General features: G+C 46.4%; 1 protein-coding gene across 4 annotated transcripts in view; it reads left to right on the forward strand.

Moving 5' to 3' along the window:
• The first annotated feature begins 5,400 nt into the window (after positions 1 to 5,400).
• The window catches only part of rtkna (rhotekin a), a 157,854-nt gene continuing 148,780 nt past the window's right edge, over positions 5,401 to 14,474 (forward strand). For 3 of the 4 annotated variants that reach the window (XR_013574196.1, XM_078534854.1, XM_078534857.1), the window contains exon 1: positions 6,033 to 6,243. Coding sequence is in view for 3 of the 4 variants with exons in the window: in XM_078534854.1 (XP_078390980.1) it covers positions 6,172 to 6,243 (72 nt within the window). In the remaining variant the exon portion in view is untranslated. Of the gene's footprint in view, positions 5,635 to 6,032; positions 6,244 to 14,474 lie in introns of those variants that run through there. The other variant, XM_078534856.1, reaches the window with a different exon arrangement.

Raw genomic sequence — 14,474 nt, forward strand, 5'->3', positions numbered from 1 at the left:
CCTCCTGACCCATCCTACCCACTTACACACGAGAATAACAGCATACCAGTTAGGAGCAAGAGCAGCCTGCTCCACCATTCAATCAGGTCATGGCTGTTTTGATTGTGGCCTTAGCTCCACATTCATATCTGCCACAGTAACATTCCCTTGTTAGTCAAGAGTCTATCTACTTCTGCCTTAAAAATATTCAATGACCTGCCTTCATTTCTCTCCCTCTCAACAGGGAAGAGAGTTCCAAAGGCTCACGATTATCTGAGAGAAAAAAAAGTGTCCTCACTGCTGACTTAAATGGGAGACCCTTATTTTTAAATTGTGTTCCCTAATTCTAGCCTCTCCCACAAGGGGAAACATCCTCTCAGCATCCACCCTGTCAAGTCCCCTCAGGATCTTATATGTTTCAATAAGATCACCCCTCAGTCTTTTAAACTCCAATGGATACAGGCCCAGCCTGTCCAACCTTTCCTTATACTATAATGCCCCTATCGCAGGGATCCATCAAACGAACCTTCTCTGAGCTGTTTCTAATGCATTTCTATCCTTTATTAAATAAGGAGATCAAAATGGTACACAGTACTACAGATGTGAACTGAAGAATACAAAATATAGGAGCAGGAGTAGACCATGTGGCCCAGTGAGCTTGTTTTTTTGATTTGTTCTTGGGATATGGGCGTTGCTGGCTAGGCCAGCATTTATTGCTCATCACTAATTGCCCTTGTTTAGAGGGCAATTAAGAGCAAACCACATTGCTGTGTGTCCGGGTCCTGATGGACACCATCTTAGGGTCTTAAAAGAGGCGGCTAATGAGGTAGTAGACCCATTGGTGTTAATTTTCCAAAATTCACTAGATTCTGGAAAGGTTCCATCAAACTGGAAAATAGCAAATATTACCCTTCTATTCAAGAAGGGAGGGAGGCAGAAAACAGGAAACTACAGGCCAACAAAAACAGAAAATGCTGGAAAAACTCAGCAGGTCTAGCAGCATCTGTGGAGAGAGAAACAGAGTTAACGTTTCGAGTCCATTTGACTCTTCTTCAGGTCTGAAGAGAAGTGGAAATGTGATGAAATTTATACTGTTTAAGGGGGGGTGGGGCAGGTGGAGCTGGATAGAAGGCCAGCGATAGGTGGGGGCAAAGGAGGGACTGACAAAGATATCATGAACTAGAGGACAAAGAGAGTGTTAATGGCAGTGGTTAGTGCTAAAAAAGGTGCTGATAGTGGCATAAAAGTAAGAAAGCAGAATGTGATTATAGCAAAACAAGGGTCGCGTTGGGTGAAAGAAAAACATGGAACAAGTGACAGATGGCCCTGTGGGGATCGGGTGGGGGGAGGGGGCAGTGGTGGGGTAAAAAAGGATAGAAAATGGGATAAAAAAGGGGATAAAACTATGGATAAATAAATAAAAATAAAAATAAAATAAATGGATAAAAAATAAAAATGAATGTAAAAGAAAGGGGATAAAAAAGGGGTGGGGATTGAGGAGAGAGTTCATGATCTAAAATTGTTGAACTCAATATTCAGTCCGGAAGGCTGTAAAGTGCCTAGTCGGAAGATGAGGTGCTGTTCCTCCAGTTTGCGTTGAGCTTCACTGGAACAATGCAGCAAGCCGAGGACGGACATGTGGGCATGAGAGCAGGGTGGAGTGTTGAAATGGCAAGCGACAGGGAGGTCTGGGTGATGCTTGCGGACAGACCGAAGGTGTTCTGCAAAGCAGTCGCCCAGTCTGCGTTTGGTCTCTCCAATGTAGAGGAAACCGCATTGGGAGCAACGAATGCAGTAGACTAAATTGAGGGAAGTGCAAGTGAAATGCTGCTTCACTTGAAAGGAGTGTTTGGGCCCTTGGTCGGTGGGGAGGGGGGAAGTGAAGGGGCAGGTGTTGCACCTTCTGCAGTTGCATGGGAAGGTGCAGTGGGAGGGGGTTGAGGTGTAGGGGGTGATGGAGGAGTGGACCAGGGTGTCCCAGAGGGAACGATCCCTGCGGAATGCCGCCGGAGGTGGGGGGGCGGGGTGAAGGGAAGATGTGTTTGGTGGTGGCATCATGCTGGAGTTTGTGGCAATGGCGGAGGATGATCCTTTGAATGTGGAGGCTGGTGGGGTGATAAGTGAGAACAAGGGGTCTGGGAGGGAGTGGAAGGTGTGAGGGCGGATGCGCAGGAAATGGGCCGGACACAGTTGAGGGCCCTGTCAACCACAGTGGGGGGAAACCTCTGTTAAGGAAGAAGGAAGACATGCCAGAAGCGCCGTTTTGGAAAGTGGCATCATCGGAACAGATGCGACGGAGGCGAAGGAACTGAGAGAATGGGATGGAGTCCTTACAGGAAGCGGGGTGTGAGGAGCTGTAGTCGAGGTAGCTGTGGGAGTCAGTGGGTTTGCTATGAATATTGGTGGACAGTCTATCAACAGAAATGGAGACAGAGAGGTCAAGGAAGGGAAGAGAAGTGTCAGAGATGGACCATGTGAAAATGATGGAGGGGTGGAAATTGGAAGCAAAATTAATAAGTTTTTCCAGGTCCAGACTGAGAGCATGAAGCAGCACCGAAGTAATCATCGATGTACCGGAGAAAGAGTTGTGGGAGGGGTCCTGAATAGGACTGGAACAAGGAATGTCCCACATACCCCATAAAGAGACAGGCATAACTGGGACCCATGCGGGTACCCATAGCCACACCTTTTATTTGGAGGAAATGAGACTAGTTTAGGGAGAAATTGTTCAGTGAGAGAACAAGTTCAGCCAGACGGAGGAGAGTGGTAATGGATGGGGATTGTTCAGGCCTCTGTTCAAGGAAGAAGCGGAGAGCCCTCAGACCATCCTGGTGGGGGATGGAGGTGTAAAGGGATTGGATGTCCATGGTGAAGAGGAGGCGGTTGGGGCCAGGGAACTGGAAATTGTTGATATGACAGAGGGCATCAGAGGAATCACGGATGTAGGCGGAAGAGACTGGACAAGGGGAGAAAGAACAGAGTCAAGATAGAAAGAAATAAGTTCCATGGGGCAGGAACAGGCTGACACGATCGGTCTGCCAGGACAGTCCCGTTTGTGGATTTTGGGTAGGAGGTAGAAACGGGCCATCCGAGGTTGGGAGACTATGAGGTTGGAAGCTGTGGAGGGAAGATCTCCAGAGGAGATGAGGTCAGTTACAGTCCTGGAAACAATGGCTTGATGTTCGGTGGTGGAGTCATGGTCCTGGGGGAGGTAGGAGCAAGTGTCTGGGAGTTGGCGCTCAGCCTCTGTAAGGTAGAGGTCAGTTCACCAGACAACAACAGCACCACCCTTGTCATCAGATTTGATAACTATGGCCAGTTAGCTTGACATCTGTTGTGGGGAAGTTATTAGATTCGATGATTAAGGAGGTTATAGCTGGGCACTTAGAAAATATCAATGTAATTAGGATGAGTCAGCATGGTTTTGCAAAAGGGAAATCATGTTTAACCAATTTATTGGAGCTTTTTGAAGGAGTAACATAAGCAGTGGATAAAGGGGAGCCTGCGGACATACTGTACTTGGATTTCCAGAAGGCATTCGATAAGGTGCCACATCAAAGATTATTGCAGAAAATAAAAGCTCATTGTATAGGGGTAACATAATAGCCTGGCTAGAAGATTGGCTGGTTGGCAGAAAACAGAGATTCTGAATAAATGGGTTTTTGTCTGATTGGCAGGATGTGACGAGTTGAATCCCACTGGGGTCTGTGCTGGGCTTCAGCTTTGTACAATTTATATAAATGACTTAGGTGAGGGGAGCGAAGGCATCGTTGCTAAATTTGCAGATGACACAAAGATAGGTGTTGTGAAGGAGACATAAGGAGTTTGTAGATGGATATAGATCGGTTGAGTGAGGGAGCAAATATCTGGCAGATAGAGTATAATGTGGGAAAATGTGAAGTTGTTCACTTTGGCAGGAAGTACAAAAAAGCAGAGTATTACTTAAATGGAGAACGGTTGCATAATTCTGAGGTGCAGAGGGATCTAGGTGTTCTAGTGCATGAGTCACAAAAAGTTAGTATGCGGGTACAGTAAGTAATTAAGAAGGTTAATGGAATGCTATCCTTTATTCCGAGGGGGATTGAACATAAAAGTAAGGATGTTATGCTTCAGTTATACAGGGCATTGGTGAGACCGCACCTCGAATACTGTGTGCAGTTTTGGTCTCCTTATTTAAGGAAGAATGTAAATGCATTGGTGGCGGTTCAGAGGAGGTTTACTAGATTGATACCTGGAATGAGTGAGTTGTCTTATGAGGAAAGGTTGGACAGACTGGGCTTGTTTCCACTGGAGTTTAGAAGAGTGAGGGGTGATTTGATTGAAGTGTACAAGATCCTGAACGGCCTTGACAGGGTGGACGTGGAAAGGATGTTTCCTCTTGTGGGTGAGTCCAGAACTAGGGGGCAATGTTTTAAAATTAGGGGTCGCCCTTTTAGGACAGAGATGAGGAGAAATTTTTTCTCTCAGAGGGTTGTGTGACTTTGGAACTCTCTGCCTCAGAAGGTGGTGGAGACGGGGACATTGAATATTTTTAAGGCTGAGGTAGAAAGATTCTTGTTAGGCAAGAGAATCAAAGGTTATCGGGGTTAGATGGGAATGTGGAAATTGAAACACAAGAAGATCAGCCATGACCTTATTGAATGGCGGAGCAGGCTCGAGGGGCCGAATGGTCGACTTCATCTCCTAATTTGTATGTTCCCATGACAATGGGCCGAATGGCTTCCATCTGTGCTATAACTATTCAGATTCTATGAATAGTAACTGCTGAGAATTCAGTGGTGGGGGATGTGACAATGGTAATGCCAAGAGGTAGTGGTTAACTCTTTCTGGTTGGTGACTGCTATTGCCTGGCATACGTGTGACATGAACTTTATTTGCCGCTTTACAGCGTGGGTTTGCGAGGTGGCAGGTTCCAGGACTGTAGAGAGGAAAGCGAGATTGGTGAAACAGAGAAAATGTATAAGGATGGAATCTGAAGCAGGCAGAACTTGAACTTTCCATTCATGGTGAGGTTGAAGGTTCTTGAGCTTGAACACTTGGTGCATTGAGCAGAAAGGTTGAAGTGAATGAAGCCAGTGTGTGTACAATGTGTGTGTGAGCCAAAGGGCCTGTGAGGGGTGGAGAGGCAGCATTCAGACAGCTGGCTCCCTCTCAGGAATGTACAGCTGGCTCCCAATGAATGTGAGTGGGAGGCGGCCCCGATCCCGATCCCCGGCCCCCGCCCCCCAGCCCCCGACCCGCTCTCTGAACTGGAGCCGCCCGCTCCACATTTTCATCCGGCTCCCATCCGACTTCTTTAAACCGGATCCTCAGGCCCTGGAGAAGGGATTCCGGCCAGAAACTCCCTGAGGAGCAACTAGAACCGGGGGCTGACCAGTCCGGGACCGGGGAGTGACCAGTCCGGAGGCCGGGGAGAGTCCAGTCCGGGGAGTGTCCAGTCCGGAGGCCGGGGAGTGTCCAGTCCGGAGGCCGGGGAGAGTCCAGTCCGGGGAGTGTCCAGTCCGGAGGCCGGGGAGTGTCCAGTCCGGAGGCCGGGGAGAGTCCAGTCCGGAGGCCGGGGAGAGTCTAGTCCGGGGAGTGTCTAGTCCCGGGAGAGTCCAGTCCGGAGGCCGGGGAGAGTCCAGTCCGGAGGCCGGGGAGTGTCCAGTCCGGAGAGTGTCCAGTCCGGAGGCCGGGGAGAATCCAGTCCGGAGGCCGGGGAGAGTCCAGTCCGGAGGCCGGGGAGAGTCCAGTCCGAGGAGAGTCCAGTCCGAGGAGAGTCCAGTCCGAGGAGAGTCCAGTCCGGAGTCCGGGGAGAGTCCAGTCCGGGGAGAGTCCAGTCCGGAGTCCGGGGAGAGTCCAGTCCGGAGTCCGGGGAGAGTCCAGTCCGGAGTCCGGGGAGAGTCCAGTCCGGAGTCCGGGGAGAGTCCAGTCCGGGGAGAGTCCAGTCCGGAGTCCGGGGAGAGTCCAGTCCGGAGTCCGGGGAGAGTCCAGTCCGGAGTCCGGGGAGAGTCCAGTCCGGAGTCCGGGGAGAGTCCAGTCCGGAGTCCGGGGAGAGTCCAGTCCGGAGTCCGGGGAGAGTCCAGTCCGGAGTCCGGGGAGAGTCCAGTCCGGAGTCCGGGGAGTGTCCAGTCCGGAGTCCGGGGAGTGTCCAGTCCGGGAGATGAGCCGGTTTGCTGGACTTGGGCAGTAAATAGTCCTGAAGCGGCAGAAATGGATGAAACAATCCGGATTATGGAGGATCTGAACCTGATTTACATTCGCCAGATCGTTCTGAGCCTTCAGGTAAGATCGGGGGATCTCCTGGATCGTTCTGAGCCTTCAGGTAAGATCGGGGGATCTCCTGGATTTCCCCGATCTCCTGGGGAATGGCAGCCAACATAATAAAGGATCCTAAAGACTTCTTTCTGCGGGGAAATAGGGAAAAGAGGAGATCGGGAAAGGGGATTACACCTGGAGACAGGAGCATGACTGAGCTCTGAGCTGTTAAACTTGTACCTGTCTTGACCAAGGAGGCAGATGCTCCTCAGGCCATGGAGACAGAGGAAGTAATTCAGAAACTAGAAGGGTTTGAAGTTGGTAAGGAGACAGTGTTAAAGAGGTTTTCTGTACTTAAAGTGGACAAGGCACCAGGACCAGATGAGATGTATCCAAAGATACTGAGGGATGTAAGAGTGGAAGTTGAAGAAGCATTGGCTATAATCTTTCCCTTTTCAGATTTAGGTGGTGCCAGAGGACTGGAGAATTGCAAACATTTCATCCTTGTTCAAAAAAGTGTGTAAAGATAAGCTCAGCAACTGCAGGCCAGTCAGCTTAACTTCAGTGCTGGTGAAACTTTTAATAATTCAAGACAAATTTAATAGTCACATGGACAAATGTGGCTTAATTAAGGAAACCAGCATGGATTTCTTAAGGGAAAATTGTGTTTAACTTGATGATGGAGTTTTTTGAAGAGGTAACAGGTTGACAAGGGTAATTATAGTAATTATAGTTTTGATAAGCATAGGACTGTAGCTTGAAGAATAATCCTGTGTTGTAAGATCACATGATCTCTGTAAACCAATCAGTTTGTGGCATGGGGAACTGTGAGGAGGGAGTTCTTCTTCAGTTATGGAGTTTGATGCACACATGTAGCTGCTGCTGCTGTCTTGTAAATAAAGTTAAATGTGTCCACCAAGAAAAACTGCCTAGAAAATCAACTCTATAACAAACTGGTGACTCGGATAGATCAGATCTGGTGCTGTCCCTCACCCAGTGATTGTGAGTATCTAAGATAATTAAAGAGAAAGGAAGATATACTCATCCGGGATGCCACAGTTTGGCAGAATCGATCCCTTTGAGCCAGCCACAGAAGACTTGTCTCAACATATAGACTGTCTGAGGTTCTACTTTCTAGCCAACAAAATCACGGGGGGAGGAAAAGAGGGGAGCAGTTCTATTAAGTATTTGTGGGAGCAAGACCTACAGCTTAATTTGATGCTTGACAGCACCCAGTGTCCCAATTCCAAGACCTTCAGTGAATTAGTAGACCTTGTTAAGGGACATTTTCAACCCAAGCTATTAGGAAATAGAGATAGTTTAAGTAAGTTTTATTGGTATTTATGGGTGTTAGGAATGCGTTTTAGCTTTAAAGTTTAAGTTTGATTTGTATTTCTGTATCTGTGTTAAGATCAAATTGAGTTTTAGTTTAGACCTATTGCAGTACCATAGAACTGTAGAAAAGTAGGCCATTCAGCCCATCAAGTCTGTGCCAGCCAGAAAAAGATGAAAAAGAAACTAGCTGCTCATTTTAATCCCACTTTCCAGCACCTAGTCCATAGCCTTGCAGGTTACAGCACTTTAGATGCAGATCCAAGTACCTTTTAAATGAATTGAGTGTTTCAGCCTCAACCACCGATTCAGGCAGTGAATCCCAGACACTCACCACCCTCTGGGTGAGAAGGTTTTTCCTCATGTCCCTTCTAATCCTTCTACCAATCACCTTAAATCTATGCCCCCGATAATTGACCCCTCAGCTAGGGGAAACAACTCTTTATTGTCCCTATCTAGGCCTCTCATAATTCTGTACACCTCAATTAGGTCACTCCTCTGGCAACATTCTTGTAAATAAGACGTAGGAGCAGAAGTAGGCCATTCTCTATACTTTCTGCACTCTCTCCAGAGCAATTATGTCCTCCCTGTAATGTGGTGACCAGAACTGTACACAAAATTCCAGCTGTGGCCTAACCAGCGTTTTATACAGTTCCAGCATTACATGTCTGCTTTTGTATTCAATCCCTCGCCCAATAAAGGAAAACATTCCATATGCTTTCTTGACCACCCCATCCACCTGTCCTGCCATCTTCAGGGACCTGTGGACATGCACTCCAAGGTCTCTCACTTCCTCAACCCCTCTCAATATCCTCCTGTTTATTGACTATTCCCTTGCTTTGTTTGCCCCCCCCAAATGCATTACCTCACACTTTTCCGGATTGAATTCCATTTGCCACTTTTCCGTCCACTCAGCCAAACCATTGATATAATTCTGGAGACAACAGCTATCCTCTTCACTACCAACTACACGGCCAATTTTGGTGTAATCTGCAGATTTCCCAATCATACTCCCATATTTATGTCCAAATCATTAATATATACAACAAACAGCAAGGGCCCAACACTGAGCCCTGTTGAACACCACAGGAAAACGTTTTCCATTTGCAAAAACATCCATCGACCATTACCCTTTGTTTCCTGTCACTGAACCAATTTTGGATCCAACCTGCCTCCTTCCCCTGTATCCCATGGGATCTCACTTTCCTGACCAGTCTGCCATGTGGGACCTTGTCAAATGCTTTACTGAAATCCATGTAGACAACATCCACTACACTACCCTCATCAATCCTCCTTGTTACTTCCTCAAAAAACTCTATTAAGTTAGTAAGACACAATCTTCCCCTAACAAAAGAAAGCAGGAAGAAACTTAAGCAAGGAGTCAGGAGGGCTAAAAGGGGTCATGAAAAGTCACTGGCAACCAGGATTAAGGAAAATCCTTTTATACATATGTAAAAAGCAAGAGGGTAGCCAGGGAAAGGGTAGGCCCACTCAGGGACAGAGGTGGGAATTTGTGTGTGGAGCCAGAAGAAATGGGAGAGATACTAAATGAATACTTCTCATCAGTGTTCACAAAAGAGAAGGACTTAGCGGTCGATTTGTCTAGGGAAGAGTGTGTAGATAGCCTGGATCATGTTAAGATCAAAAAAGAGGAGGTGTTAGGCGTCTTGAAGAATATTAAGGTGGATAAGTCCCCAGGGCCAGATGGGATCTACCCCAGAGTACTGAGGGAGGCAAGGGAGGAGATTGCTGGGGCCTTGACAGAAATCTTTGTATCCTCACTGGCTACGGGTGAGGTCCCAGAGGACTGGAGAATGGCCAATGTTGTTCCATTGTTTAATAAGGGTAGCAGGGATAATCCAGGAAATTACAGGCCGGTGAGCCTTACGTCAGTGGTAGGGAAATTATTGGAGAAGATTCTTCGTGACAGGATTAACTACCATTTGGAAGCAAATGGGCGTATTAGTGAGAAGCAGCATGGTTTTGTGAAGGGGCGGTCATGTCTCACTAACTTGATCGAGTTTTTCGAGGAAGTGACAAAGATGATCGATGATGGAAGGGCAGTGGGTGTTATCTACATGGATTTCAGTAAGGCCTTTGACAAGGTCCCTCATGGCAGACTGGTACAGAAGGTAAAATCGCACGGGATCAGAGGTGAGCTGGCAGGATGGATACAGAATTGGCTTGGTCGTAGAAGACAGAAGGTAGCAGTGGAAGGGTGCTTTTCTGAATGGAGAGCTGTGACTAGTGGAGTTCCGCAGGGATCAGTGCTGGGACCTTTGCTGTTTGTAGTATACATAAATGATTTGGAGGAAAATGTAACTGGGCTAATTAGTAAGTTTGCAGACGACACTAAGGTTGGAGGAGTTGCAGATAGTGAAGAGGATTGTCAAAGGATACAACGGGATATAGACCGGTTGGAGACTTGGGCGGAGAAATGGCAGATGGAGTTTAATCCGGACAAATGCGAGGTAATGCATTTTGGAAGGTCTAATACAGGCAGGAATTATACGGTAAATGGCAGAACCCTTAAATGCATCGATGGGCAGAGGGATCTGGGTGTACAGGTCCACAGGTCACTGAAAGTGGCAACGCAGGTGGATAAGGTAGTCAGGAAGGCATATGGCATGCTTGCCTTCATTGGCAGGGGTATTGAGTTTAAAAGCTGGGAAGTCATGCTGCAGCTGTATAGAACCTTGGTTAGGCCACACTTGGAATATTGCGTGCAATTCTGGTCACCACATTACCAGAAGGATATGGAGGCGTTGGAGAGGGTGCAGAGGAGGTTTACCAGGATGCTGCCTGGTCTGGAGGTTATTAGCTATGAGGAGAGGTTGGAGAAACTTGGATTGTTCTCACTAGAGTGACGGAGATTGAGGGGCGACTTGATAGAAGTTTATAAAATTATGAGTGGCATGGACAGAGTAGATAGTCAGAAGCTTTTTCCCAGGGTGGAAGAATCAATGACTAGGGGACATAGATTTAAGGTGAGAGGAGAAAACTATAGAGGAGATGTGCGGGGCAAGTTTTTTACGCAGAGGGTAGTGAGTGTCCGGAATTCGCTACCAGAGGAGGTGGTGGAAGCAGGTACGATAGTGGTGTTTAAGAGGCAGCTTGACAAATGCATGAATAGGATGGGAATAGAGGGATACGGACCCCGGAAGTGCAAAATGTTTTAGTTGACGGGCAATATGATCGGCGCAGGCTTGGAGGGCCGAAGGGCCTGTTCCTGTGCTGTACTTTTATTTGTTCTTTGTTCAAAACCATGCTGACTATCCCTGATCAATCGTTGCCTTTCTAAATGACAGTTTATCTTTTCTCTCAGAATTGTTTCCAATAATTTGCCCACCACTGAAGTCAGACTGACTATAATTTTCTGGCCTATCCCTCTCACCCTTTTTAAATATTTGTACAAAGTTCACAGACCTCCAATCCTCTGGGATCTCACCTGTATCTAGTGAGGATGAGAAAATGATCCTCAGGGCATCTGCTATTTCCTCCCTGGCTTCCCTTAACAGCCTGGGATACAATCCATCCGGCCCCTGATGATTTATCCACCTTTAAGGATGTCAGTCCCTCCAGTACTTCTTCTCTCATTATGCTTATTGTATCTAATATTTCACACTGCTCCTCTTTAACTAGAATGTCTCCATCATCGATAAAAGCAAAATACTGCAGATGCTGGAAACCTGAAAGAAAAACAGAAAATGCGAGAAAAACTCAGCAGGTCTGACAGTCTCTGTGAAGAGAAAAGCAGAGTTGGCTTTTCGAGTCCATATGACCATTCTTCAGAAGAAAGATCACATGGATTCGAAATGTCAATTGATTTTCTCTCTACAGATGTTGTCAGACCTGCTGAGCTTTTCCAGCATTTTCTGTTTTTCTTCTAAGTTTGCTTCATCTCTCTCCTTAGTGAAGACAGAGACAAAGTACTCATTGAGAACCCTGCCCACATCTTCAGCATCAACGCATAAGCATCCATGTACATCTCTGATAGGCCCTTCCCTTTCCTTAGTTATTTTCTTGCTCTTAATGTACTGGTAAAACATCTTTAGGTGTTCTTTGATTTTACCTGCTGATATTTTTTCGTATCCTCTCTTTGCTTTCCAATTTTCATTTTTACTTCATCCCTGTACTTTGCATACTCCTCTAGGCTTCCTACAGTATTAACTAGTAATAGAGGCAGTTGCAGCACAGATACAAAATTGACTGATAAATAGGAAGCAGAGGGTAATAGTCAATAGATATTTTTCGGGCTGGAGGAAGGTTTGTAGTGGAGTTCCCCAGGGGTCAGTATTGGGTTAGAATTTGGGATAGAATTAGTCATCACATGGGTTGATAAGGCAGAGCCAGCATGGATTTCTAAAGAGGAAATTGTGTTTAATTAACTCACTGGATTTTATTGAAGAGGTAACAGAAAAGGTTGATGAGGGTAAATCTGTTGATGTGGTGCACATGGACTTCCAAAAGGCATTTGATACAGAGCCACACAACAGACTTGTGAGAAAAGTTATTGCTCTTGGAATAAAAGGAACAGTAGCAATGTGGATACAAAATTGGCTCAAAAATAGGAAGCAGAAATTATTGGTGAATGGATATTTTTCAGGCAGGAGGAAGGTTTGTAGTGGAGTTCCCCAGGGGTCGGTATTGGGACCCTTGCTTTTCCTGATATATATTAATGATCATATATTAATTATCGAGATCTTGGCGTGCAGGGGAGAATTTTCAAAGTTTGCGGATGATACGAAGCTTGGGAGTGTTGTGAACTGTGAGGAGGATGGTGTGGAACTTCAAGAGGACATAGACAAGTTGGTGGAGTGGGCAGATAGGTGGCAGATGAAGTTCAATGCAGAGAAGTGTGGGGTGATGCATTTTGGTAGGAAGAACATGGACAGACAATGTAAAATAAAGGGTGAAATTTTGAAGGGGGTGCAGGAGCAGAAAGACCTGGATGTATGTGTGCATAGATCATTGAAAGTGGCAGGACAGGTGGAGAGAGCAGTTAAGAAAGCATTTAGTGTTCTGGGCTTTATTAATAGGGACTTTGAGTATAAGAGCAGGGAGGTTATGCTAAATTTATGTAAGACACTCGTTTGACAAGGTCCCACATGGGAGACTAATAAAGAAGGCAAAGGCACATGGGATACAGAGTAATTTGATAAGGTGAATTCAAAATTGGCTTAGTTGTAGGAGGCAGAGGGTGATGACAGGAGGATGCTTTAGTGACTGGAAGCCAGTGTCCAGTGGTGTACCACAGGGATCTGTGCTGGGTCCCCTATTATTTGTCATTTATATAAACGACATAGATGACTATGTGGGTGGTAGGATTAGTAAGTTTGCGGATGACACAAAGATTGGCCGGGTGGTTAACAGTGAGGTTGAGTGTCTTGGGCTACAGGAAGATATAGACGGGATGGTCAAATGGGCAGATAAGTGGCAGATGGAATTTAACCCTGAAAAGTGTGAGGTGATACACTTTGGAAGGAGTACTTTGACAAGGAAGTATTCAATGAACGGCATGGCACTAGGAAGTTCTGAGGAACAAAGGGACCTTGGCATGTGTGTCCATAGATCTCTGAAAGCGGAGGGGCATGTTAGTGGGGTGGTGAAAAAGGCACATGGAACACTTGCCTTTATCAATTGAGGCATAGATTACAAAAGTAGGGAAATCATGTTGGAGTTGTATAGAACCTTGGTGAGGCCACAGCTGGAGTACTGTGTGCAGTTCTGGTCGCCACATTATAGGAAGGATGTGATTGCACTGGAGCGGGCGCAGAGGAGATTCACCAGGATGTTGCCTGGGATGAAACATTTAAGCTATGAAGAGAGGTTGGTTAGACTGGGTTGTTTTTGTTGGAGCAGAGAAGACTGAGCGGTGACCTGATCGAGGTGTACAAGATTATGAGGGGCATGGAAGGGTGGATAGGGAGCAGCTGTTCCCCTTTGTTGAAGGGTCAGTCACGAGGGGACATAAGTTCAAGGTGAGGGGCAGGAGGTTTAGGGGGGATGTGAGGAAAAACCTTTTTACTTTGAGGGTGGTGATGGCCTGGAATGCGCTGCCTGGGAGGGTGGTGGAGGCGGGTTGCCTCACATCCTTTAAAAAGTACCTGGATGAGCACTTGGCACATCATAACATTCAAGGCTATGGGCCAAGTGCTGGTAAATGGGATTAGGTAGGTAAGTCAGGCGTTTTTCACATGTCGGTGCAGACTTGATGGGCTGAAGGGCCTCTTCTGCACTGTGAGATTCTGTGATTCTAGACCTCAGCTGGAGTATTGTGTACAATTCTGGGCACCACATTATGGGAAGGATGTGAACACATTGGAGAGAGTGCAGAAGAGGTTTACAAGAATGGTTCCAGGAGTGAGAAACTTCAGTACGAGGATAGATTGGAAAGATTGGGACTGTTCTCCTTGGAGAGAAGAAGGCTGAGAGGAGATTTGATAGAGATGTTCAAAATCATGAGGGGGCTGGACAGAGTAGATAGGAAGAAACTGTTCCCACTCGTAAAAGGATCAAGAACGAGAGGCACAGATTTAAAGTGATTTGCAAAAGAAGCAAATGTGATGTGAGAAAAAAGTTTTGTGACTGTCATAAGCTTTCTTTTTCTGCTTTATCTTGGCCTGTATGCTTCTGGATAACAAAGGTACTCTAGATTTGGCAGTACCACCTTTTTTTGTTGAGGGGAGGGGACACATGTCTACACTGTGCCCATAGAATCTCGCTTTTGAATGCCTCCCACTGATTTGACACAGTTTTCCCTTTTAATAACTGTATCCAGTCCACTTTCACCAGCTCACCTCACAGCTTTGTAAAATTTGTCTTCTCCCAATTCAGAACTTTTACTCCTCTTCTGTCTTCGTCTTTTTCCATAATGATGCTAAATCTAACTGTATTTTGGTCGCTATCTCCAACATGGCCCCCAA

This window comes from Cetorhinus maximus, unplaced genomic scaffold, assembly GCF_964194155.1.
Source record: "Cetorhinus maximus unplaced genomic scaffold, sCetMax3.hap1.1 HAP1_SCAFFOLD_125, whole genome shotgun sequence".
In the NCBI taxonomy this organism is placed as follows: Eukaryota; Metazoa; Chordata; class Chondrichthyes; order Lamniformes; family Cetorhinidae; genus Cetorhinus; species Cetorhinus maximus.